Source organism: Tetrao urogallus (genome assembly GCF_951394365.1).
Source record: "Tetrao urogallus genome assembly, chromosome: 7".
Classification (NCBI taxonomy): Eukaryota; Metazoa; Chordata; class Aves; order Galliformes; family Phasianidae; genus Tetrao; species Tetrao urogallus.
Window position 1 is genome coordinate 38,671,596 of NC_136820.1, and position 26,623 is coordinate 38,698,218.

The 26,623-nt window shown below is 38.5% G+C and overlaps 1 protein-coding gene across 4 annotated transcripts; it reads left to right on the forward strand.

Moving 5' to 3' along the window:
* Positions 1-448: 448 nt before the first annotated feature.
* CREM (cAMP responsive element modulator) lies at positions 449-25,678 on the forward strand (the record flags this gene model as incomplete). Of its 4 annotated transcripts, XM_079538643.1 has the most annotated exons (7): positions 449-489; positions 1,074-1,194; positions 10,044-10,135; positions 10,278-10,414; positions 15,914-16,099; positions 23,211-23,367; positions 25,472-25,678. In XM_079538643.1, 7 exons carry the CDS (start codon positions 449-451, stop codon positions 25,614-25,616), a joined length of 879 nt encoding a protein of 292 aa, XP_079394769.1. The 4 variants fall into 4 exon arrangements, with proteins under 4 accessions (XP_079394769.1, XP_079394770.1, XP_079394772.1 ...); XM_079538644.1 differs by lacking the exons at positions 449-489; positions 25,472-25,678 and adding an exon at positions 25,071-25,215 and having other exon boundaries at positions 1,078-1,194; XM_079538646.1 differs by lacking the exons at positions 449-489; positions 1,074-1,194; positions 10,044-10,135; positions 10,278-10,414; positions 15,914-16,099 and adding an exon at positions 19,420-19,495.
* Between the last annotated feature and the right edge of the window lie 945 nt (positions 25,679-26,623).

Genomic DNA, 26,623 nt, shown 5'->3' on the forward strand with positions numbered 1-26,623 from the left:
ACAGTTCAGGAACCTCGGTGTTGGGCAGTTAACAGAGCCGTTTCCTGGTCTATGCCCTGTCTCAGTTTATGGAAGAAACCCCAGTAGCTACCAGTTTGTTGAAACAGTTGAAGTTTGAGTTACGTTGTGTTGCCCAGTGACTGAACCCATCTGATCTGAACTCATGAAGCTAGATTTTCTGCCTCTTAAAACCATAATTTTATTACTTCTTCCTTTCATCATCTTAATTCCTTCGCTGACACAACACGTGGTGGGGAACACATCCGTGGGGCCTGCTGTGTGGTCTGCATGTCTACACCCTGGGTCTTGATTCTGTTTGTAACTTGCACTGCTGCCATGGTGATGCTTGTGACATCGCTTGTTCAATGACACACTGTCAGCACAGAGAGTGGTAGTAAAGAGAGGGAGCCTAAGAGAACCTTGTTTTGAGACACACATCTCTTCCATTATGACTCAGTGTGCCAAGAAACACAAAAAAACAATGGAGAGGTAATTGTGCACCTATGTGATAGATATATTTAGAAGCTTTCCCTACTGAGTTTAAACTTGTAACTTAAATTGAGGGTCAGAGAGTTATTCATTCAGCTTTGAAACTTGCACTCCTTTTAAGAGCACAAGAAAAAGTGGTTGAGGGTCGTCTTGAGCCACGAGTTATTTATGGATGGTTCAAGCAGAAATCCCAGTATGGGTTCAGTTTTCCAGGAGCCCTTTAGAAGGCTGTGCCAGCACATGGCCACAGGTCAGCTTGAGCTTTGTTTGCTGGGAGGTGTGAGGCATGAGGCTCCTACTGCAGGTGGTGCTGGCTGCTGTGGGAGCCTTGCAGCTTTCCAAAGGGCATGTTTCAGAGCTCATGGCTGTATGAATGAAGATTTTACTACGGTTAAATTGGAAGAAGAAACTTCCATTAGTCCGATAGTTTTGAGAGAGATTATGTATTTTCTGTTAGTTTCTTGCTACAAGTATAAAATACTCTGTTGTTGCTCTTTCCTACCTACACGCCTGATATACCCTTCATACAGCGATGTTTGTGTATGCATACAGCTGTATTTATGTACGTATGTACTTAATTTTAGACGGATGACCATGGAAATGGTTGAATCACAGCAGGATGATAACGCAGTGGATTCTATGCCAGATAGAGACGTTCACAATCGCAGTCAGCCAGACAAACATGAGATTTCCTCAGCATCTCAGGTAAGTTGGAATGTGGAAAGCTGGGAAGAGTCAATAAACTGACATCCAGAACTGTTATGATTTTTTATTGTCTACTGCAAAAAATGCAACTTGAAGTTCTGATGTTCTATAAGTCTTGGATTAGATAGGAAAAACAGCAAACGTATACCAAAAAACAATGCCTGCTATATTTAACAAAGCTAATATAACATCAGATCTTTTAAAGGCAACTCCTTTATGAGCCTGTGCTTTTCAAAGTGATCATTAGGCATATTTTTCACTTTTCTCAGAAAATTGTGTTTATTTTGCAACTGGATCTAGGGTCCTAAAGAGTTGAGGTGGCCCAAAGATCAAACAGTAGAACTGTGTATTTTGAAGCTGTGTTGTATAATGAAAATGAATAAAAATAGCCATGGTTCTTTCCTAGATTTTTGTATAGAATGTACTTCATCTTGCAAGTGTAATTTTAATTTATGCTTGTTCTGTTTCATCTTCGTGCATCTGATGTCAGTGTCTGGATTTCTAAAATGTACGTGTTCTACATAGTGATTGTACCTGGATTTTTCTTTGGTAGTTAAGAGATAAAGGTGGCACGACAAGTTTCAATCATTAAAAAGAAGCACTGAAAGATTCTGCACTTGAGAATGTTCTAGGCAGTGCTAAGCCTTGTAGCTTTGAGATGTCGTGTAGGCCCCTTAGAAGAACCTCCAAAAACCCTTTGTGAAATACAGGAACTGATGTAAAAAGGAAACAATCAAAACCATCTTAGAGAATTTCTTCCACATCAGAATGTAGAAGTTAGTAATACAGTTCCAACAAAGGGCTTAATTATTTTGTGCCATGTGTATGGTGTGTTAGGTACTAGACTTACGTTATAGGTTTATTTTCGGGAGCATAACTGGCTTTTTGTGGATCTTTAGTTGCCAGGTAGGCTGCAAAATGTTTTTGAATGCTTGTTTATTTTTGTTACCATTGGTATTTGTGGTTTTGATATCTGCATCATTGGGAATCCTGTCTTTTTTTTTCTTTTTCTTTCCCTTGAATGGAGCTTGAAGTCAAAAACTGTACTTGTTGTGCTTTGCTGATTTCACCCCTTCATTTTGTCCTTCTTTGATAGTTCAGGCTAAATTTTGTATTTTAACAATAGATTTTACATGCAGATCATTATCTCAGGTGGCATCTCAGTACTGGAGTGCTGCACAGTGATGACTGATGAGGTTCAGTCATTCCAGGCACAGGCCTTTTGTCTTTCAGTTGAAGCTAATAAATCTGGAAGCGCTGCTGAATCTCTGTCAGTTAGCAGCAAAACAGAGCATATGGAGTGTGATTCAGTTTGAAGCCTCAGGAGTGCAGTTTGGAGTTCACACTTGCTTGTTCCTCACTTTGGTTAGAAGGCCTGAAGAGCTGAACTGAGCTTGCAGCTGCGTGAGAATCCAGTTGCCTTTGGAAGCTGTTTGATACAGAAAGCTTCATGCTTTCGGTAAAGAACGGAGGTATGAGCTGGAAAATTTCTCAACGTCTTTTCATAAAGGCTCCATGGGTTCTGTCTCATATACGTAGGTACTTGTTTAAAAGCAGCTCTACATAAATAAAGTAAGTTGATTTGAAAGAAAACATCCTTGTCACACAGATGTCAAACTTGCAACAGTTGCGTTGTTATTTAAAGTGAAATCAATGTTCCATTTGCAGTATTTCTAGAAGCTGTATTGTACCGTATGTTGTCCTGTGGTCAGCCAGACAAATATACTAAGTATAAAAAGGAGGAGGAATCTATTTAGATTGTAAATTGTAATAAAGTACTTTCAGTTCTGTTTTCTTTGTTTGTTTGTTTTGTTTTGTCTTTTTTTTTCCCTTTAGTTCTGCATCCTTGGTAGATTCTTTGTATCACCTCTTGCATTTGTCATATTCTGTCTATTATTAGAGCTGTGCTTGCTACCTTGATCCAAAATATTGTTGGTTGACCTCACAGTGCTGGCCGTGAACCAGACTCAGGTCAGGATTTACAATGTGAGAACTGCTTTCAGAGGGATTAGAGGGACTTTTCTGATGCACAGAGTGCACAGCCGTTGCACGCTGGGACTGCTCAGGTTTAGCATTTCAAGGGCACTCTCCTGTGGGTCTCAGCACCTAAGTGGGTTAAATCTTCCTCCCAGGAGACTGAGCACTGTTGAAGCTTACCACACGGTTGCAAATATGGTTTTAAAACCAGCCTGCCAAGTGCAAGTCCAGGGCATTTTTCAAAGTAGATACTAGAGCATTACAAAACTGTAGCTTTGTCACTGCTGTGCTCTTCCTCAAGGGTATGCTCTCACCAAATGGCTGGGAGCAGTCATTTGACTTCTTTACACCTAGGAGTTTCCTAATCGTCATTAGCTTTGCAATTAGCCAAAGCTTTCCTGTCTTCAGCTTTTCCTCACAGAAGCTAGGCAGTGCTTGTGTGATGAGCCCTTTATTTTCCTGCTAGGTGAATTTGCAGTGGGTTTGCTCTGTCTTCTTTTTTTTCCTGAAGTACCTCACTTTTGGAGTTCTTGTAGCACTCGGTTTCTGTAGCTGCAACAGAAATGACATGGAGCTGTGTGCATTGTACTTCATACTAGCTATGTTTGAGTTATGAAACATAGGCTGTGAGTGTAAACTCTGTAGTAGGAAAAGTTATCTGACCTTGAATGACAAGAGTGTGTGTGTACACAGTTCATGAGTTCGTGTACAGCTGTTCTATGACTGTGCATCTTGAAGTCAGAGGACTGATAAGTAACCTTTCTGAAAGAATGCATACCTCAGTGTGAAGATAATTCATGTTTGTTTTTGGGGGTGCTTTTTGCTTACTATGTTTCTCTGCTTTCTTAGAAGAAGGATTGCTTATTTCCAAACATCCGCAGTATGAACCCGAATTGCTATAACAGAGTGTATAATTGGTATTTGTTGAAGTGATTAGACTACTGTAACACAGCTCAGACCCCAGGGGCTAATACAACATCTAAAATCTCTTTGCTATTGCTGAAATGTAACTCTTTCACGGTTTGCTCGGGTGCTTCATGTGTTAATCTCCCCTCACCCCCTGCATTGCTGAACTGCTTGTGGTTGGTTTTCAGTTGGTGCAAGACATCCCTTGGAGAATGATGTCGTAGGTAGCATTGCTCATCGCTGATGTCAGGAAGCAATGTTGTGTGTTGATTTGTTTTTTTATTTGCCAAGGCTGTTTTGGTCAGCCTCCAAAAGCAAAAGTATTTTGGCCAACACAGAAGTGTTCCATTTAAAGATAATGCTAAATAAAATGTGAATCAAAATTATTTTAACATTTTTAACACTTATAAGAGAGATGAAAAATACGAAGTTAGATTTTCTAAGTCATTGTTCTTGGAAACAAACCTAATACAAAATGATCACAAATTTAATGTGTAGTTTACAGGAACTAAAATAACATGAATGTGCATGCTGTTTAACCTCCAGGTAATTGTGAAAACCCAGCAAGCAGCTATCTAATAGAGATGTTTAAAACAGGTATAAAAGAACAAACAAATCACTTTTTTGTTTGATCCAGGTTTAAAGATACCATTCTCTTCCCTCCTCCTGTGCTCTCCACTCCCCATTTAATCTCCTATCTGAATTAATAGGAACAAAGCAATTTCTCCTGTGATACTGTAAAATGTATTCTAAGAGTATTAGCTGTGTCCTTTCCCTCCCCCCCCACCGTGTTTAGACTGAATAAGAAGCTTTTAAATGAATACAGTGTTTCTTAATTTTGAGTGCTGGTTTACTTTCTGATTATTATGTGCCTGACCCATTGTGTACTGAACACAGAAACTAATATACTGTTCATGTTGCACTGCTTTGTGTGTGTTGTGCTCTGCATGTTCTTTCTGATACACTATCGAATCGTATCACATTACTGCTGTCTTTGAGATCTGCAAATTGAAAGGTTAAGTGGAATTGCTTAATGTTTTGAGAGGTTAGCAAGCTCTGGGACAGTTCCGACTGCTCCATGCTCTTTCCTTGAAGCTTAGGGTTTAGGATGACGACAACCGTGCCAGACAGAAAGTAGATCATACTCTTCAAATCTTCAAGCTATTCAAGACATTCTGGATCTCAAATATGTATTTCTGATGATAATGTTGATATTTGTCTTATAGTGCGGGAGGAAAGCTTGTATATTTTATTTACACGTTGACATTTAATGCCAGCTAAGGAATGATTGTTTCCATTTGAGAGTTAGAAATGCCTTCAATTGTCTTATTTCCTGAAAACCTGATCAGTTTACTACAACAATTGAATGATTACGCAGTGAATGCTGACAAGATCCTGTCTCTGTTTCCTAGAAACGTTGTTTTGTCAAGGTATTTGAGCCAATATCTGGTCTTCTTGATAGTAGCCAACAACTTTCTCTTGTCTCAAGAAAGGAAAGTGTATCAGGCAAGAAGCAACTTAAAAGTCGTGGAATTCAAAAAAGGAAAAGAAATCACCTTCAGGGTGAATATGGAAAAATACGAAACTCTTTAAATAGAATGATTCTATTATTATAAATATCTTCTACATATTCAACGTTAATCATGTTTTTCTTCTCACTCTCATCAATTTTTACTTTTGCTACTCATGCTAGGTACATTATGGGGCTGAGAAAGAATTGGGAAAATAGCAGAATCTAAGATATTACTTAGGGTTTATTCTCGTACATGTAGAAATTAGGGTTTTCTAATGTAGTCCACTTTGAAAAACGTTGTATAATTTTAGGAAGTTGTAACTTTCTTCCTTTTCACATTGAGTTTCAGGATATTTCATCACAAAGAACTTGAGAATAATCATAACGCTTTCCGTTTTGATATCTCTATGTCTGTTAATAGATTTAACAGTAGTAGCATAAATTTGAGCTCATTCTTAGTCTGCTCTGTTTCTTTACTACTTAACACATTCAGCTCAGTACTGATGATTGAGAACCATGGGCTGGGCAATGCTGTGTGTCTGACCAATGCTAAAGTGTCATCAGGAAGAGGGCTCGGATGTATTCCTGAACAGAACAAGGCCACCATTTTCTTCAGCTGGGCTAAGTTTAAGATTCGTCTGTTCTTTATTGTTATATCAAAGTACTCTAACTCTGCTTTTCTTGTTACTGTAGAATATGTAAAGAGGATTTTTAAAACTAAAACAACTTGGAATTCCATGTATTGCTTAAATAATTTCTTCCAATCCTAAAAATTATCGTATCTCTTTGAGACATCTATCTCAAGATCAAAAGTTGAAACTGAATTTTTAGCTCAACAAAGCAAAAACAATTCTGGATGTGAGACTAAGAGCATTCTGCTCTGTGTGTTGTCAGTGCAACATACTTCAATAAGTTCTGCTATTTTTGAGTGCGTTACTTGAGGTTCTTCCTAACGCTAGGGACAGCAGATTTAGTTTGTGATAGGTTAGGGTTGTTTTTTATTGAAAACGTGAAGTCTCTGGAGGAAAAGAAAAAAGTAATTAAAAAGATTTTCAGTTCAGTAGAGGGCAGTTTAAGTTTCTGACATCATTTGGAAAGATACCAATTTTTTCCTGCTAAAACCAGTGTATTTCTGTGTGTGATAAGTACACACGTTTGAGCTGTTTCAGATATGACATCAGAACCAACTTGTTTTAGTATTGCTTCTAAGAGCCCTTAATGAAGTCTTCAGACACGTGACTTACACACCACGACTGTAACTTTTGCTGGTTTCTGTACCTGCATCAAGTGCTGGAAAAGGATCTCCAGCAGTATCTATCTCTACAGCAGTTGTCTCCTGGTCAAACAGTTCATGGCCAGGGTGTCGTTCAAGCCACGCAGCCCTCAGTCATTCAGTCACCACAAATGCAAGCTGTTCAGGTCAGCTCTGCTCTTCTTTTTTTCATGAATATTTGGTCCCTCACTATTTGTGCCCCATGTCAGTTCATTCCTACCAGTGCTGGGAGGTTTACTCACACAGTGTAGGACGGGGGGTGGGGAGCAGCGTGATGGCAAACGGCCAAGTGGTAGCAGCACGGCAGGCATTGTGTAGCGATTCCTTCGTGCTTCCTGTTTATCTGTTAAGAAACTGTGTGTCGGAACCTGAACTTGTGCAACGGCACATTTGTGTAATAGCGTGATCTGCTTTAGTGCATTTTGCAGTTTTTCTGTTTTGTTTGATTCTATGAACATCATGTTCTAATGAAAACGAGCGAGTATCTTTTATACTTTTTGAGAGCATCTGGATATAATGGAAGTAACAGTTTTAAATGATTGCTTGTTGCTTTTGTAGGCTCTGTTGGATCGTGTGGTGTTGCTTTTTGTGGGCGCATAGTTGTAAAGAGCAAAAATAAGGGCAGCTTCAAAAGAAGCACTTATTTGGCAAAAAGTTGTGTTTTAACGTGCTGAAAACAGACTGCTGCAAAATGATGAATTATTTCCAGAGCTTTTAAATAGTGAAAAAGACTTGAGAGAATATAATTTTGCACTAGTTTGAAAATGTTTAGACAGGCCTCCAGTTCATGCTTTTCTTGTAGTTAGGAATATTTTTGATCCAGTTTTCTTAAAAACTGACCATGAAATGTAAGTTGAATTGCTTCTTGTGAGTAAAATTGATCATGTCTGCAAAGAGAGACCAATTAAATTACACCTGGACTGTTCTACTGGAAGTCATTGCAACATGTTGAAGAAAAGGTGTTATGCATTGTCAGTCTTCTTGAGAAGCAGCTTCTAATGTTTGAAACTTAAGAGTAGCTCTTAAGTATAGTAGATAAAAGTCATATGTAAGTGTTTTTATCTTAGCAACTAGAAAACAAGAATGAAACCTTTTTGAGGTATTCACCATCTTAATTGTAGGGGCACACGATGGGATTCGGTAAGGTTTTGAAATTCTAGTTCACTACTGACAGGGCTCAGTAGATAGCAAAGGACTTGTGTTTGGTCAAGCTTGAAGTCAAATTGAAGTTTCCAAAAGGATTTTTTTTTTCTTCTGAATTTGTTTCTAACTGTAATTTGCCAGAGTGAAATAATAAGCTTCAGCAAATAAGTACCCTTTAGTCTTTCCCAGTTTCTGTCATTGCATTTCTTGAAGTTGATATAGTTGGGACACTCACACAAAAATAGAGTACTTTCTTCAGAGCTCAGAAGGAGGAATTTCTCCAGCATCTCTTGCCAACTGCTGTTGCGTCGTCTTAGGGGAATGGGAATCAACTGTTTGTTCCATTGTGTCAACTTGACCTTGCCTTTCCCAAAGGAGTAGAGATGGGAAAGTTGTGTCCTGATTGATATTGATTAGTTCCAGATTTTGGCTTTGCTTTCATTTGAGCATGCTAATGGTGAATAATGTGACCCTACCAAAAGGGAGGGGGCAGGAAAAAGAGCCTTGTGAAGGACTTCATTACAAAGGTTGGTAGGCCCTCCTGTTATCTTCTTAAGTACTTTATCCTGCCACCTGGCACTTTCTCCAGATTGTCTGGCTTTAATTTATGTCTTGTCTATGCCAGATAGCAGGAGACTTGGAAAATGGTAACAATTGAATTAAAAACCAGACAAATAGAAACTGAAGGCTGATGTTAAAGCCTGTATGACCTCTCTCTCAGACACCTGCAGCTTAAAGCTGCTACAGTTTTTTCTTGTTAACCCATTGCTTTTTGGATGAAAAAATACCTGTATTGTGTTCCTTGTTCTACTGCTGTTCTTTTAATTGTAAGAAGGTTTGCAATTCAGATTTGACTTTCCTTCTTGCTTCTCCCCTGCAGTGTATCAGGTTTGGCAGTTTGGGCATGAGCTCCAAGTTATTTTTGCTGAAACGCGGAGCAGTGTGTTAAAGTTGGAAAAGTCTGTTTAATGGCTGGAAAAAAATGGCAGAGGTTTCCATTTGGAAGCCTTATAAACATGGTTGCTTGCTATTAGAACAAACATACATTACATTTGTCTGATTTCTTCTAAAAAATTAGAACTTCCGAATTTTACTGCAGAAAATCTCTTCCTCTACATAAAAATGCTTCCTTTCTCTTGTGATTTTCTTACCCTTTTACCAAAGTACTACTGTTTCTGACTTCTTAGTCTGCCTTCACAATGAAGGGGTGTTATGAATGGAATGAGAAGGTTAGAAGCCTCTAACGTCTCGTTTTCCTGCTGTTTGTCCTGGGACAAGTTCTTTTTTCCTTCCTCTGTGGACTAAAAGCTCTTTTTGAATTATACTGCCCAAGCTCTTGGCTGGGCCGTGGAATGGTGCTTTAGTTGTCAAGGTTTATGACAGAGCCTTGAGGACTGATCCACCAGCAGGTCACTGTAGGGCTCTTCTCTTGGGTTGTGTTTTGTTTACGGACTGCTCGGGCCTGGCATCTGTGTTACTTTTTGGGTAATGATAATAAAATTCTGAGAAAATGAGACAGTGTGAACTTGTCAGGAGTTTGTACAACTTGCATGGTATTGCTGAACAGCGTATTTGTTTGTATGGATGTGTTGATGTGTGTAATTTAATAAATGTATATTTAAATAAACTACTTTTGTAAATAGTTTTGGTGTGATTGTGAAGAGGCTTCTGTACTGTATACTATTATTTCAGGTGCACCAATGCAGTATTCTGTATTTAAAATGTTAAATTTCAACTAATTCTGTAATATTATTAAGTTTAAAGAAATCGTCTATGTTTAAGACTGTTGCTGATGTCATTCAAAATGTGGATTCCACATGTGATGTGGATTATTACTTTTTTTTTTTCTAAATGGAAGATGTGCTTGTGTTGCTAATCATAGTTGTTGATGTACTGTAAAAAGAGACATTACAAATCCTGTGATTTATAATTTTAAAAAAGGTAGATAAACTGCCTGTATGCAACCACAAAAGCTTTTTTTTTTTTTACTTTTTTTTTTAAATGAAGTTATGAATATTAGGAACTTTGCTATTACAGGTAGCATCGGTTGCAGATGACTCTGCAGAATCGGAAGGGATAACTGATACTCAGAAACGTAGGGAAATACTTTCAAGAAGGCCTTCATACCGGTAAGGACTTTTGATTTTGGTTTTGCTGGTTTTTAACTTCAGCTTATGTGTAACAGCAAAACTGTCTGATCAAAGGCAGTGACTTAGTTTCCCATGGGTATGGAATTTCAAATATGTCAAAGTATCTCTTTTTCTCTTTCAGAAAAATTTTGAATGAACTCTCTTCAGATACTCCTGCAATCCCAAGGATTGAAGAAGAAAAGTCAGAAGAAGAAGGACCTGGAATTTCTCCACTGTCCATGCCAAGCAGCCTGTATCATTCTAGCACAGGGCAATTCAGTATGTTTGCAAAGATACTGTGTTTTGTTGCAGAACAAAATAGGAACAGTTCTTTTTCTTAAAGTTCCATAATGAAATAGAGATGTCTTGCTGAGAAGAATGAGAACTTCCCTACTTCTAATTAATCCTGATTTTTATATTTCATTTCTCCTGATGTGGGCACGAAAAACGTTTAGTCTTTTTCCTATAGTGTTCGTTGATTACTTGACTTAGTCCTTCTGGGATTCCTACGCATTAAAAATGTGGAGGTGAGGCCTGGGTGCTGAGCCAGATGTTTGCACTGGTCTGTACTGTATGTGAATGTGCAGTGTTATAAATCCCTGTGGTTTCTTAGCACTGTGATTTGCTGTGTATTGGTGTTATTCATGAAATAACAATGAGGTAGTTTTTTAAAGTGTGGGATTGGAGTATGAAATTTTTTCTTTTTCTCTGGCTGTCACGTTTTAAATCTGTTTTAATTGCACCATTAACCTAAACTGTTGTCTCCAGTATTTGATATTTCATCCAAAATCAAGTTCCAAATTGGTTTCATAGTTCGGTTCTATGGAACTTTTTCTTTTCATTCCTTTGTTGATGTTGAAAACATGGCACAGCTCACTCCCCATAGCTTCTTGTGCTTAATCATTGATCACCTAAGAGATACCTTCCTAATAACTATTTTTTAAATTTTGTGTTTGATAATGCTTTGCTCCTACAGGTTTTTTTTACTTTTGTTTTAATAGCTTTCTTGGTGTAGGCATGCTGAATGCGGGTATTTTTCCTTTGATATAATGACAGGAAAATTGGAAAAGGCCTGTTGTTTTCTGAAAAAGTCATTTGAAGACAGAGGGCATCTATTAAAAGATTAACAGCAGAATATAAAAAAGATAGAACAGCTCCCTCTGTGCTAATTAGTCACTTTTCTTCAGTTATTTTTAATGTGTACAACTGAAGTCATTATAAAATCTGAGACAGCAGACTTTGCATATATCTACTCTACTGCATACAAAGTAATGTTGCTTGGACTTTGCTAGCATCTGAAGTGCTCTTTTCCATGGATTTCCTGCCATGCTAAATGGCAGTTATCCAGCCCAGAATCTGCAGCTCTCCTTGATCAAATTAATTTTATTTTGTTTACTTGTGTGATGGTGGTGCTTTGTTTGTTTGGCTTTGATTTAGCTTTAGAAAAATATGCACTCTTTCCAGGCTCTATAGAGTTTGCAATATGCTCTAGTGAGCTTTCAAATCTTTCAGGCTTTGGATTTCTTAATCACATATTGCTCTGGGAAACCAGACTTGTGGTTTAACTAGCAATATATTGCAGGAAATCATTCTCACTTATTAAATTAAAGGAAGTTTTAGTTTGAATGTGCCTGTAAATCAAAAATATAAATCATGAAGAAGTATGTAAAAGAACAAGAAATTCTCATTTTTTTCTTCCTTGTTCAAGCAAACTTTTACTCTTGAAAAATCAAGAAGCAGAGAGCATCACCAACAATGGGCTTGAGTTAGCAGAATCCATAAAAAATTAATTAAATCTCATTTATATTAATTCAAGCCTGGCTTTAGCGTGGACCAAATATAGAAGAATTCTGTTTTTTCATTCAGTATGCTTTATTTGCGATGTAAAATATTTGCAATATTTTTAAGAGAACTGTATTTATTTACTCACTTTTATTTAATGTGTTCTCAAATGTGAAGAGACATTGCTTCAGGATGTCAGTCTTCGTAGGTCCTGCTGGTTCTGGCTTAAAAAAAATCATTTTGACCAAATTCATTTTGAGAGCCTTTTCTTCCCAGAAATGGCTTCCATATCCAATTCATTACTTTGATATTTGATGTAAAAAATATTAAACTCTTCTTAGGTGCTGCTCATTGCTCAGGTGCTCAAAGATGCTCCTTGTCAGAAAAGTTTAGATCTGAGGTTAGATTCCAGTAGTAGCAAGGTTGGTCATCTTGTAGTAGACACAGTCCTAATTTGGAAAGCGTGGCTGTTTACTTCTGGTTCTTACAGTTGAAAAGCAAAGATCCACAACATTTCTGATCTGCTGTGCTGTTGGCTGCCCATGATTCTGAGCAACTGCTGTCAGCTAAACCCAGGGACACTGTGTGGGAATGCAACGTTCCCTGTGTTGATTTCAGTCTGGATATGAAGCAGGAGCTTGCTACGTGTATCTATGTTAGCTTTGTTTCCTGTCAGTTGTTTTTCTACCTCTGCTTATCATTACTGTGTTTGAGTACTCTCTCCTTGGCCACAGCTGATTGCATGGGTTCTCCTGTGTATGCAGCCAGCAGTTTATAAAGTTTTTTATGGTGTGTATGGCAATGAAGATCTGGTCTCATGGTGTCACTGTAGAGATCTGTACTGTGGCCTGCTTTTAAAAAAAACCATATGTTACTGAATTTACTGGTTCCTTGTTTTTCTCTACTGTTCTCCATATTCCTGCATAGAAGAGGCAGAATAGCTGAAAAGGTGGTCTTGACTGTATGTTGGTGTCTGGAGGCATGGAATGATTATTTTTGGAAAAACTGGATAAGTAAATGTATCTTAAAATCAAATATATTTTTCTGTTATCAGTGGTGATGGCTGTTCTTTCCTTACTTTACACCAGCCGAAATGCTGTGTTGCCATGGTTTCCAAATGCCATTTTCCTTACAACTTCTTGGCTTTGGCTTGTGGAAGCAGACGGGTTGATGGGCATGACCAGCCAGATAGAATATATTTCCCCGTTACATCCATCAACAGGGATGTTGATCTTTCTATAAGGAAAATATATATCTTTTCGTAAGGTGCAAGCCACGTAGCCTGTTTTGGCTACAAAATGACTCTACTGGCTGTAGTTCTATCATACTGATTATTGAATACTGGAAAAAAATTGTTTTCCTTCACCTGTGGTGGTGGCCTAAATATGCAAGAGTTATTTGCATAGTTGGTGTGTGGTGTTATGTGCACGCGCATGTGTGTGTGTGTGTAAGAGAGAGAATCAGCTGTCCTTCCCCTTCTTTTCTGCCTCTTTGTGCAATTTCGGATGTTCTTCCAGGAGCAATGCAGGGAAAATGAAAGTAGTAAGTTCTGTTGCCATCTATTTGGATTTTTTGCTGTCTTTGGATGGGTTTTTAGCAATTGAGGCATTAGGAAATGTGCTGGGAAAGAGCAGCTTTTAGTTTCTTTTCCCTGTCTAGGTAGAGATGGGAAGATCTAACCTCTTTCTGAATTAGAGGTGTTAATCATATTCAAAGAATTGTGTTATTTTCATCTTCAGTTCTGGCTAGAGGAGAAGCTGCCACTTAGATTCACCTGCATCATGTACAAGACCAGGGAATGTCTGGGAATATTGTATAGTCTTCTGTGAAGCCACAGTTTTGAGTAAAGGTCCAATACAAGAAATACCTGTGTCGTGGTTGGGCTTAGGAGAATTACTAGGCTGAGGAGGAATGTCATGATCTTAATATGATAGGAATCAGTCCTGTAGGGGAAATGGTTACCGAAGTTACATTCACTCTTGTTTCGAAAGTATTGGGTCATGAATTGAATCAACAGTTGAACTGATTTTTATATATCTATTAATTTATATTTATATTTTTATATATCTATTTATGTGATATGCAGCTGTGATGGTAAAGGCATACTGCTAACTCTTGTATGAGTTCAGTGTTTAAATAAACATCCCAGGGAGGTGATGATGGCATTCTGCTGGGAAGTGCACGTGCCACTGAGAGCCTGCAATTGCCCTGCTGTTGTCATGAACAACAGAGAGACAGTAGTCCATTTCTCTTTTCTCTGATCTGTCCCCAAATGGGGCATTTTCTGCTTTGAAGGACAAACAAAGGCATCGTCTTGCTTACTTATTTCTTTTTATGTTATGACTTATGGAGCTTGCATGTAGTGTGCATCCAGTTCATTGTCATGTATTCTTCACTCCAAGGGTGGGACAGGAGGCCATGCTGAACTTGTTGTGGATAAGGCTCAGGGCTTCTTTCAGCCTAAAAGGAATTCCCCATTCTTCCCCAAAAGAAAACTGTTTAGCTGTGGAGATTTGGCCTTACGCTTTTAAAGAAATTATCTGAGTTTTAGTAGATTACTACTGTTCTACAATTCACTAGAAACAGTTGAGTAATCCACTAATCTCAAGACATCTTCATCTACATGAAATCATCTGTTATCAACTGTCCACCTTTAAAATTTGTGTGGATATCTGACAAATCACATCAGATGCCCAGAACGGTCAGGAATGTCACCATCAAGTATTGCGAACCTGACCCTAAAATCAAAGGAGTTATCAGTCCTGAATCAGTAGTTGTGTATAGTGTTTCTTACACCACTTCAAATACAATGATGTTTGTAGTTTTAAGTAGCTTTCTGAGGAGAAATAAGTTAATAGCTTCTTGGGAATTGGGTTCTCATTTAAATGTTCCCGGAACATTTTTTTCTGCTCTTCTGAGGACAATGCTAATTTCAAGAGGAACATACAATTAACAAACTGCAGGAAATTTTGTGTTTGTCTCAATATTTAACCAGCCGATTACACAGCATTATTTTTTATGGGGTGTGTGGGAACTGCTGAGTCATGGCCTGATTGAACACCTGAGGTGAGCACTGAGTCAGCCATGGGAGCACAGGTGAAGGCAATTCTCCTGTGCTGCTGGAAGGGCTGGAGCCTGGCTGCACCTCTCCTAGACCCATTTAAGAGCTGACTGCCAGTGGGGAAGGATCTCTTCTGGAGATCTCTTTGGAGTTTTACAGTGAGCCCAGGACAAGAGTAAGCGTTCTATGTATTCTCTTTTTGTTTAGACAAACTTTCTTCTTTATTTTGTAATTGTAGCATCTGTATACCCATTGATTTTACAGTGGGGAAAGTGTATTTTTCTTATTGTTGACCAAATGGAAGCAGAGCTTTGTTCTGTTTCTCTTTTTATGTAAGAATTTGAGCAGTTTTATAGGACTTGGAAAAATGTTGGTGGCCTAAACTTCCACTTAAACTAAGGAAAGGAGGTGGAGTGAGGGCGAGATGAATTCTTGTTATTCTCTCCAGGCAACCTTGGTTTTATGTTGTGATTTGATAAAGAGTTTTTTTTTTTTTTAAATAACCTTTTAATGCTAGTATTTAAAACTGTTGTTCTTTGTGGCTAGGAGTTACTAGTCTGTTTGTTTGTTTTCACTTTGTATTAAAATTACTATAGGACCATTAATATTGCTGAATGTACAGTGGAAATATGTGGGCTTCTGTTGCTTTTTTTAGGGTTGTTTTTTTTTTTTTTTTTTTTTTTTTTTTTTTTTTTTTTTTTCCTCCATCTTCCAGTTAGACACATACATGTACTACATAACAGGCATTATGTTTGAGGACAGCAGTGTTAAGGTTATACAATTAAAGAAAAAAAATACTTAAATACAGTTGCTCCTTAAGCAAACAGGGAACCCAGAGTCTTAGCAAAACTATGATTATTTTCAAAAGGAAAATGCATTTCAGCGTGTTGTACATCTTTCTATTGCCTAACCTGCCTTTTTCTTTTTATGTTCAGTTATAACTCCAGGTGGTACAATCCAGATTTCTAATCCACCTTCTGATGGTACCCAGGGACTGCACACGTTAACAATGACAAATTCAGGAGCTCCTCAGCCAGGTGCTACCATTGTGCAATATGCAGCACACTCATCTGATGGTACACAACAGTTTTTTGTTCCTGGAAGCCAACTTGTTGTTCAAGGTATAGTTTATTGCATATTTTTTTTTATATGAAACATTTATTTTTACTAGACTTTTAGTTTTGTGTTCACAGTATTGCACTATGAAATGTTGTTGTTTATATATACCAGGATAGAAGAGAGTCTTAGAAGAAGACTGAGTTTCTCTCTTTGGGAAAGCAGCCATTTCTGTGGATCAAAAAAGCTACTAGAAGGAAATAACAGCTTTTAATTTCCTTGTCCAGACTTCAAGCGACAGGTTTAATTGAAGTAAAGACACTTCTGTAGACTCCCTCATCATCTCAGTTCAAACTGTATCTCATTTAATACGTAAAACTTTTTTTTTTTTTTTTTTTTTTTTTTTTTTTTTTTTCCAGCAGTTTCAGTCTTCATGTAACGCAGGTTCTGAAGTTACTTGGAAGTCTTTAAGGCTATTTTTAGGGCAGAATTTCCTTGCAACTTTTAACTTTCTGTTATTAAAAAGGAGATCCTGTCTTGAAGCTAATTTTCTCCCTGAGTTTTTCTACTTTTTATGCTCTGTAAAATATACACATGTGCATTAGTGAATTCTCAAGCCTTCCTATAGTTTATCCAGAGTTTTCTTTCTGTTCACTGTTCCCACTCCTTCAAAAGGGCTGAAGGAGATATGAACCAAGCATATCTTGGATTCTGACCAATACCAAGGAAAGTGAAGTTGGGGTTTTAAGTTACTTTCAGGAAATTTTCTGGAATCGGGTACAAGGTCTTCTGTATAGAGATGTGAAAATATTGGCTGCTATGGAGCCATACGCTAAGTAGGTATTCAGAGTGGATAAAGGTTATTGGCTACATACTGATGGATACAGAATCTTCTAGTCCAACTTCCTTGCAGTGGGCAGGGATACTTCTTACTGGAGTGGGTTGCCCAAAGCTCAGGCCTTGAACAGCTCCAGGGATGTTCCACCACTCCACTGTTGACCTGTTCCAGTGCCTCCCTGTTCTCTAAGTAAACATTTTCTCCTTTGGATCTAATCTGAACCTACCTTGTTTTAGTCTGAGATAAATGGAGAAGTCTGGGTTAAGAATTTTTTCACCCTAGTGTAGGTGTTTAGAGTAAGTTTTGTCTTCAAGTGGATGTTTTTCTTTCTTTGCTGTAAAGGAAGCTCAGAATGTAAATAAAGCTAAGAGCTTGTAAGTACTTGTTGAGAATGTACTAAATAGTTGTACCAAACCTGATTTGTTTTTTTCTATTTTTTCTGTTTAATTATTTGCTGAAATACAATGTCTTTCTAGTACTTTTAAAAAGCATTTCAAGCTAAGTTTAAGAGTAATATGAAGAACTCTGAAATGAAATGTTAGCCTTCACAATGCATGCAGTATTGTTATATCTGCCTCAAGTGTTACCAGGAATATGTTCTCAGCGAAGCCTTAAGACCCAAATTTGTTTTTTCTCCATCCACATTTCCCATTCTGGCAGTGGAACATTTTTGAGTGTCTCACTTGCAATGGAAGCTTTCAAAATGGATTCAGAGACGGTTACTGAATAGCTGCTGCCTGTTTCTGGAAGCTTCTAGATAGTTACAACTAAATTAATTTGTTGTCTGTTCATGTTTAGAGAAGTTGAATTTTTCTAGCGTTTCCTAGAGTTCATTTGGCCCAAACTCTGATGCTTTAGTGAGGCTTACAGTTGTTGACATAGAAGAAAAATTCTAGATAAAATATAAAGGAAAATATTCCCAAGGAATACTAAGTGGTCATGAGCTCTGAAAGAGGTTTCAAATTATTATACAGTCTGGTACTGAAAAATCATTTGGAACCAAAAAAAAAAAAAAGTATGAAAATGCCTGAAAATGTTTAAGCTAAGAGAGATGTTGTTCTGCTAAGCACTTATTATCAACAAACCTGAGTTACTTGCAGTGGAGTGAAACAATGGGCTGGCAGGTCCTTACTGCGGGTCACATTGCTTGGTATGTCAGAAAGTCTGTAGGTATATGACTGATGAACATCTGTTGTCAGTGCACGCTTGGTGGTTCCCTGTATGCCTAATATGGTGACAGCGTAGCTTATGATAGAAAAACAACATTCTGCTTAGTAAACTTTCACCTTCAACCGGTGCTTGATATTTTTCTGAAGACTTGTGATGAAATTGAAGGATGAATATAAAAGGGCAGAGATCCCTGGGTGAACCAACTGAGTGGTACTTTGTTAGCTGCCCATTTACGTTCATTGGAAAAACAGGGCAGTTCTGATGTCATGATGGTTTCCTAAAACAGATCCAAGGTTTTTTTTGCCAGCTGAAGGAAGTGAAGTGTGTAATTATTAGTGAAAATCAGTTTTGGAAAGTTGCATCAAATGGTGTTCTGTGGATCAAGGTGTGTTTTCTTAACATGAAATATTTGAGAGATCTGTGGCTGGTACTTCTGGTGTACTTCAGTTTTGACGTTCTGTTCACGTGACACTGAAGCAATCCCACGATGACAAGGAGAATCCTTCATTGCACCGATGCTTTCATTTTTGCTGTCCTTGGCGTAGTTCCACGGCTGATGAATTGCCAGTCTAAATTGGTTTATCACAGACAAGGGCTGTGCTCTGTGTGCAGGAAAGTACCTGAACTGTGGGTTTGAAGCTGAGATGCTTGTTCATTGATTTATTTATTTTCATAAGCCAGCCAGTTCCCTTGCACTTTTTGAAGAAGGAGGGGATAGGTGAAGGGGTTGCCCTTCTTCAGGGCTACTGTTCTGCCTGATAGAGCATCTGAAATCCCTGGAGTTTTTTTCAGTCTCTTCTGAAGCTTTTAATTGAACTGAAATGAGTGGGCTGTGGTCTTCCCTTCCCTTTCCCTTCCTCCCCCCGAGGAGCTGTATGTAGCCTTTCATTTACGGATTTGTTACAGCTTGTTAAGCTCTCCTGCCTTACATGTCTGTCGGAGTTCTGCCTTCTGGTGGAGCTGCTCGAACCAAAACAATTGCACGTGTCCCTTTAAAATTTCGCTGTTTGCTGTCCAATTGTGATTTAATCCTTTTGAATCATTTATGAGTTCTGGAGTCACTTTTAATTTCTGTCAGTCGGTTCTGTGTATCTTGGTCTAGTTTTACAGCCAGCTCTGTGGTGAGTGCTTTATGTATAATTGAAGGGAAGAGAACAAAGCTAGGCGTACAGAAATACGGAAGGGGAAAAAAAAAAAAAAGAAAAAAAAAGAAAAAAAAAAAAGTTTACTGGAAAAGCAGCAGTTGTTTGGGCTGCAGTTTCAGTGAGCTGTTCCAGTGACAGAGCATATTAATGACAGTGGTAGGCAAGTGAGGTCACTGTGATGTCAGTGCTCTTGCTTGTAATCCTGCACATGCTTGCTAGTTTGGAACAGTTCATGCTGAGCTCTGGGAGAGGAGCAGGAGAACTGTGCTTGCAGGGGCTGAGCATGGCTGTTACAGGAGATGAAACAGGTAAACATTTTATTAGTCTTTTACTGCTTGTTGTGGCTGCTTAAGCAGTGCTTAGATGGTGTTTGTGACATTTTTCTTTTCAACTTGTTGCTGTAACTCTTCAATCTCTCACAACTGACATAGGTGGGTTCCGGCTCTGGCTGGGTGGTGTTAGGTCTCAGTGTAATTTTATCAGTTTCATGTGAGGTGAAGAAATTGGTGTGAGAGTTGTTGCACAGATTGATGCAGGTAACGAATCTTTTTTGTTTGATGGAAGATTCTGTTGAAAAAAATCCACCACTCTTTGAATTCCTGTAATATGGAGATAGTGGCTATGTTTGTCATTGTGTATTTGTTTTGTGGAAATGACGCTGTTTTTTTTTGTTCAGCAATAAACCCTGTAGATTCAATAGCTAGAATAGGCTCAAACGTAGCTGTAAAAGAAAGGCGTGTGCTGTTACGGTCATGTAAATAAACCCTTTTACTTATTAAGGAAAACAGTGAACATGAGCAGATAGAAAAGCAGCAGTTTTAAGTACTGCAACGTCTGCGTGTTTTCTCCTCTGCTGCTGAAATGGTCTGTTCCTCTGCTAATTGAGTTCAAAAGGCTGACGTCATTAGGCTTCCTGGAATCGTGTTGCAGTAGGGAACTGGAAAAGTTAAACTCCAAACAAGATACACATTGACGTCAGCCTCAAGTCATGCTGTGATTTAGTCAGTTCCTTTCTGCTTCGTCAATTGCCTCTGGCTGAGCTGTAACATTAACCAGTTTGCAGCCGGTACCTACGTGCTGCTTGGTGCTGGCATCTTTTTTTTCATCAGCCTGAAGATACTTATCGTCTCCGAGTCCATATTTTGTGCTCTTGTGCTCAGAGGAATAGTGATTCATGGCTTGCTTAGCTAGTTTAGTGGCCAAGTTTAAAGCCCTCTGATAATTTAGTCCTATCGTTATGACTCAGAGGAAGGGAGCATAGATACACTAATGCATAGCATGTATCACGTTTTTTTCTCCTGGGAAGCCACTATAAGAACTCCAGTGTAGGGATGCTCTCTAGTGTTCAGAAAGTTATTTTTTCCAAGAGCTTGCTATTACAAAGTGTTGGATTTATTGTTATTTATTCTTATTTTTTTTTATGGCTTCTGTAATTTTTTTTAACTTCTCAGAGCTTAACTTACAAAGGTATCTGTGCTCTGCTGTGAATGTATTTTTTGTTTGTTTTCCCGCTAATAACTTTCTTGAAGTCTCAGCTAAAAGCTGTAGGTTTCTGAAGACTCTTTCCCCTTGCAATTTTAAAGAGGGAAAAAGAAAGGATTATTGGGTTGATGGGCTGGGGGAAGTGCACCAATTCCAGGTCAGTTAACATGCTCACCCTGTATCTGATATGCAGCGATCCCTTTAAAGCCCCATGCAGTTTCACTAGAAATGAACACTGCTCTTAGAGACATGTTGGCCTGGACCAAGGTGTGGGTTCTTTGTCTCATACTGAAGTGGAAGGTACTCTTCTATGTAGTACATGTATTTATTAATAGATTTAAACAGTATGGATTTTTTTTTAAGGTTTTTTTGTCCTTCCTTTTGAAAGTCTGTTTCATTTTTACTAATGCCTATCTGAAGAGAAACAGTACTTTATAATATTTAAAGCTATTACAAAAAGTTTTGCAGAATTAGAAATAATTGCCTAGCAATAATATCAGTTACTTCCTTGTGAAACATGTTACTGTGGCGGTCTGTAGCACCAAAATTATTATGTTACCACACTTGGAGATTGATATGCGAGGCAGTTGTTAGGCAGGGCTGGGCACTTTGGAAGCTGGTCAAACTACTGATGCACTGTGTTGTTGCTTACTGTATGCTTGCTGATCTCAGCTGAGATAGGGATTTTTTGAGTGTGCAGTAGGTACTTTATTGCAGAGTCCTTCTCACAGCAGCAAGTGCTGTTGGCAAACATCTGAGGGGAGATCAGGTGCAGGCAGCAAAGCAGCTGGTGCTGCCAGGTGGAGGTGACCTGGGTAATGGGTATTTCCCCGTGATCTGATCTACAAAATGCTTTGCTTGGATTTTTAATGTGAGCCAAGATAATCTTGTTTTTTCTTCCTTTTTTTGAAGATAGAGAAAAGTAGTTCTTCCGGTAGTGTTTATGAAATGCATGTAATGTGGCCAGTAAGCCTAGAGACACTATAAAATTCTGTTTTTGATAATACCAAGCTGAAGTTATATCTCATTGACATAGCTGGGGCTGCTAGCAGATGGGAAGAACTCAAACCAAGGGTTAATTCATTTGGTGATATGTGAGAAGACCAAGGCTGCTGGGCTGTGCTCCAAGGCTGTCCTCCACTGAGTTCTTTCCCTGCCCAGCCCCAGCAGATCAGCTCCCTGCCGCAGCTGAGCTGGCAGCTCTGTGGCTCTGTGTCCTGCGACCTGCAGGGCTGTGAGGGGGGAGCAGGCTGCTGAAGCTGGTGGAGGGGTTTGAGATGTGGCTGCGATTCAACACAGTGCACAAACTTTAGAAGATGAATAGTATATAGATATATGCACTTTTAAGTTGAGGATTTGGATTTGGTTCATTTTTTTTCTCCTGATGTTCTATTATGTTGCTTTACTGCTCTGCCTGCCAGCCTCCCACAAACTGTTTTTGTCTGCCTACAGCAGGGGGTTGGAGCTAATTGATGTTTAATGTCACTTCCAACCCAAGCCTTTCTGTGATTCTATGATTTTATTTTTGCAATGTATTTTGCTGGTGCTTTAAGTATGTAATGAGTATAGCAGCCCCTGAAATTGTTCTTCATATTGAATTGTTTTTATGACAAAAGTGGATGTTGTGTTATTTGATGATACGAATTACTTAGGAGTTGAATGGGCAAATACTTGCTTAAAATTTTAGGGGGGGGATATATTTTTTAATTTTTTTTCCTACGTCAGTCCAGACAGGCACTTAGGACTCAGTGCTTGAAAGTTGAAACACATAGTATAGGAGCAAAGTGTTTTAGAAATACAGAAATGAGGTGCGTATATCAGAAAGGTATCGGTTCTGAATTGCAGATCAGATTTCAGATCTATGTTTAGCATGGGAGAGCTCAGAATTGGCAGGCTCAGGGGGTGAACTTTTGCACTCTCCTCTGCTGCATGGCTACATCTCTTCCTGTGTAACAGCCACTCCTTTTTCTTGCCTGCTGGTGCCTGGGCATCCCATTTGTGGTTCTCAAGGAATGTGCTCCTGTTCACTATGCACGTATGTTTCTTTTCATTTTGGCAACAGCCGCTCTCACCAGTTTTCTGAGAGATGCCAGTTTGCTGGTAGGTCTGGTGCTGTCACAGAAGAGGAGAAAGCTGACTCCTGTGTCAGCTGTTAGAGGACAGCCATAGCATATTACCCTCTGTGGCTGCACCAGAAGGACCATCTTTTTGTAGAATTTTACCAAAGGAAATTAGAGTGAATGCTCAGACAGCATTTCTCTAACACTTTTCTCTGTGTCGTTTGCGAAGAGCCACATGGAAGCTTTGACAAGCTTCGTTCTGGTTGGTGAGACCACATGCTAGATCAGTTTAGATGATTCATTTTAGAGTATAGAAATGAAAGCTAGTAGGATAATGCATGTAGTTGTGATGCTGCAGGCCTGTGAGATAATTCATGTAGTAGGGATCACGGGTAACTCATCAACAGAAATGTCTTCTTTTTAGAGAGGCTTATGCGTAGTTTTTTTGCCGTAAAGTTTTACGTGTGATTCTTTAATACAGCTGCCACTGGAGACATGCCATCCTACCAGCTTCGGACTCCCACTACTAACTTACCTCAGGGAGTGGTAATGGCAGCCTCACCAGGGGCTCTGCATAGTCCTCAGCAACTGGCAGAAGAGGCAACGCGCAAGAGAGAGCTGCGGCTTATGAAAAATAGGTAAGAGCACCTCATTAATAGCTGCTGTTGGGAAAGTAGGAACCTAAAATAACAAAAACAAAACTAATAAATTCACATTCTAATAATGTTTTTTTCTTAAAGTCACAAGCCCTGTCTGTGATTGACAAAGGGGAGGCAAGAAATTCTTTGTGAATCATTCCGTATGTTTATAGGACTGATGAATATTGGTCTTACCTACATGGATTTTTAGTCTTTAATTTTATGGTATTTCAAAAATCAGTATTGATGTTGTCCATTAGTGGTCATTTTTGTAATGATCCAGATATATACTTATTGTTGAAAGACATATTTCCCTACTGACAATAAAATGACTGTTACGGGCATGCTTCTCTTGCAACATCCCAGGGAAGAACTGGTAAGAACAATATCTGAGAATCTCTTTAGCAGCTGTCTGTAATGCTGTGAGGAAGACTCAGGCTATAACTTGATGATAATTGTAGAATTTTCTATGTGCCTGCTTCAGATAAGTTACTATACAGTGCTCCTGTCATTTAGAATATTGTGTGGAGTGGCTGTATATATTTTAATTAGTTGGCATGTAATTAGCTATATGCTGTGACTATCTGTTGTTATATAACTGCCTTTATCTGCTTATTCTTGTTATTTTTAGGGGGCTTTCTCCCTTTTTTAAATGCATAGCCACTTCTATCAATGGAAGTGAGGTTAATGCCTCAGGAAAAAGTAGCTTGCTATGCAGATCTCTTAGTACGTTGAATAGCCACTTGCCTTATGATTGAAATCATGGTATTGCTTTGCTCTCATGCCTGTTCTTAAAATTTCTCACAGAGATTGCTGCGTTGTTATGCTCCCCTTTGTTTTTCCACTTTGTTTTTAAAACTAGTCTCTATTCTGTCTCTGAAAATAACTTTACTGCAAAGTTCTGTTCTCACAGTTTGGCAATTTGAGTAGTTCCAAAACATTTAAGGAGTAGAATCCCATTGCCTATAAAATTCCTTCTATAATTGAATACTGTCTTAAGACATGCTTCTGAAAATACTGTCTGAAGTCTGTAGTCCTTGTTCTGAAAATACTATTTAAAGTCATTGACATAACATAGTTCTGAGTGGAGTTATGGGAATGGCTCTGGGCTGCCATTTGCCGACAACAAAGTCACTGATGTGGACAGTTCAAAATGCTGGCATACTGTAGCTACTTGGAATTCTACTGTAGATTGCTATATTATGGTCAAAAACTACAGCATGTTTTAAAATGTGGCATCTAGCTTTTCATCTGGAGAGAGTATCGTTCAATTTGTGTTTTCCGAAAGTAAATTCTTTGGGTTTGAATGTAAGAGTTTGAATGTGGAGGTCATGGTCCTGATAAATACACAGAATGGAGCGTGACTGCAAAGGAAAATGCTGCTTTTGGTCTTGTGTCCTACAGTTCAGGTCATTATGTCATCATTTATTGTGCTTTTCTCAGTTCTTCAGTGCGTTAATTCCATTATTGTGTTTGGTGATGAATTTGTTTCCAGTTGTTTTCATGATTTTGAATTGCATTTTAACCACGCTGTTGCTTATGGCTGTTACATGCTGTTCTGTTTGTGCAATCCAACAGTTGGTGGAGGTGGTGGTGGTTGTTTTTGTTATTGTGGAACCAATGGGATTGCAGGTAATTTCATTTATCCAGTCTTTGCCATACTGTGGCTGTTCCTGTAGTCATTTGCCTTGTATTGGTTCCAGGGAAGCTGCCAGAGAATGTCGCAGAAAGAAGAAAGAATATGTCAAATGTCTTGAAAATCGTGTGGCTGTGCTTGAAAACCAAAACAAGACTCTCATTGAGGAACTCAAGGCCCTCAAAGATCTTTATTGTCATAAAGCAGAATAACTGTCTTTCATTTGGACCTTGTTTATTATGAACTTTAATCAAGGCATGAGAGGAAGCAATTCTACAGATTGCCATATGAACTTGAGAAAGAGACACTTGAGGCCCTTGTGGAACCCCACTTTTGCTTAATGTTTTCAGACTTATTTGGGAGATGCTCCAAAATTTGGAATTCAGTTGTAGTCTCCCTACTCTGCTGAGCTTTCTAATAGCATGCAAATGGCTTGTTGTTTGCACTTTTTACTTCTGCTTTTTGCAGGGAAGCTGCTAAAGAATGTCGACGTCGGAAGAAAGAATACATAAAATGTCTGGAGAGTCGTGTTGCAGTGCTAGAAGTTCAGAACCAGAAACTTATAGAGGAGCTTGAAACCCTTAAAGACATTTGCTCTTCCAAAGCAGATTAGTAAAAATATTTATTATACTGTGAACTGACCTAAAATATGTCCGGTTGCTTTATAAGGCAATACAAGGCCAATATGAATTATGGCTTTCTCTGTGTCATTTATATTATATTCCAACTTCCAACATTCCTGAAATGCTTTCCTGCTTTTTGTCAATTCATAGCTCTGCTTACAGGTTTTCCACGTTCCACCCTTCCACCTCCCAAGGAGCCAAATGGTTTAAACAACAACAACAAAAAAATCTAAGTAAAAAACCCCATAATTTCTAAGAGCTGTTTCTTTGCCATATATTTACATGCTACTTTTTACGTGTACTGCTAGCGTTCTGCACATGCAAAATATTTTGCAGCTGTTTCAAATGAATCAAAGATAACGCATCCGGTAATATGAGAAAAATCAAATAACTCAAGGTATCTCAGGAAAGAGTTTATAAAAGAATGTTATGATTACATGTATGTATTAGCAAACTGGTCTACAAATGATTTTATGACATATTTTTATATTAGTTGCTTTGTTGAAACAAAAAGTATTGTATTGCTATCACTGAGTGCCATGGCTAAAGATAGTTTTTAATAGAATGATGTTGTTTAACCTGTGTAGTGTCTGATTTCCTTTAAACATCTGGTTATTGGTGATGCTTTTAAACCTGTGAGAGTTTGGAGAGGGAGGAAGAGAACAGAAACTCCCTGACATGATGCTAAGTATATTGCAGGTATCTGAGAACGTCTGTTACGTGGTGGCTGTTCACTTACATTTTCTGTAGTCTGTGAGACATCTGGTTTATTAGAAGCCTATGTGTAAAAATTTGATTTTCCATCCTGAATAATTTAGATTCTGGACAGTTGTAGAAGTTACCTATACTGAAGACTGATGGCGTAGTTCTTTTTACACTTTCTGCAAAGTACCAAGGGGAAATAAAGGTGACTTAAGGATGGAAGCTTTCCAATAAAGAGTAGCTATCTGCTGATTTACAGGGTTCCGGAATAATATATAGGTGAGAGCTGATCTTT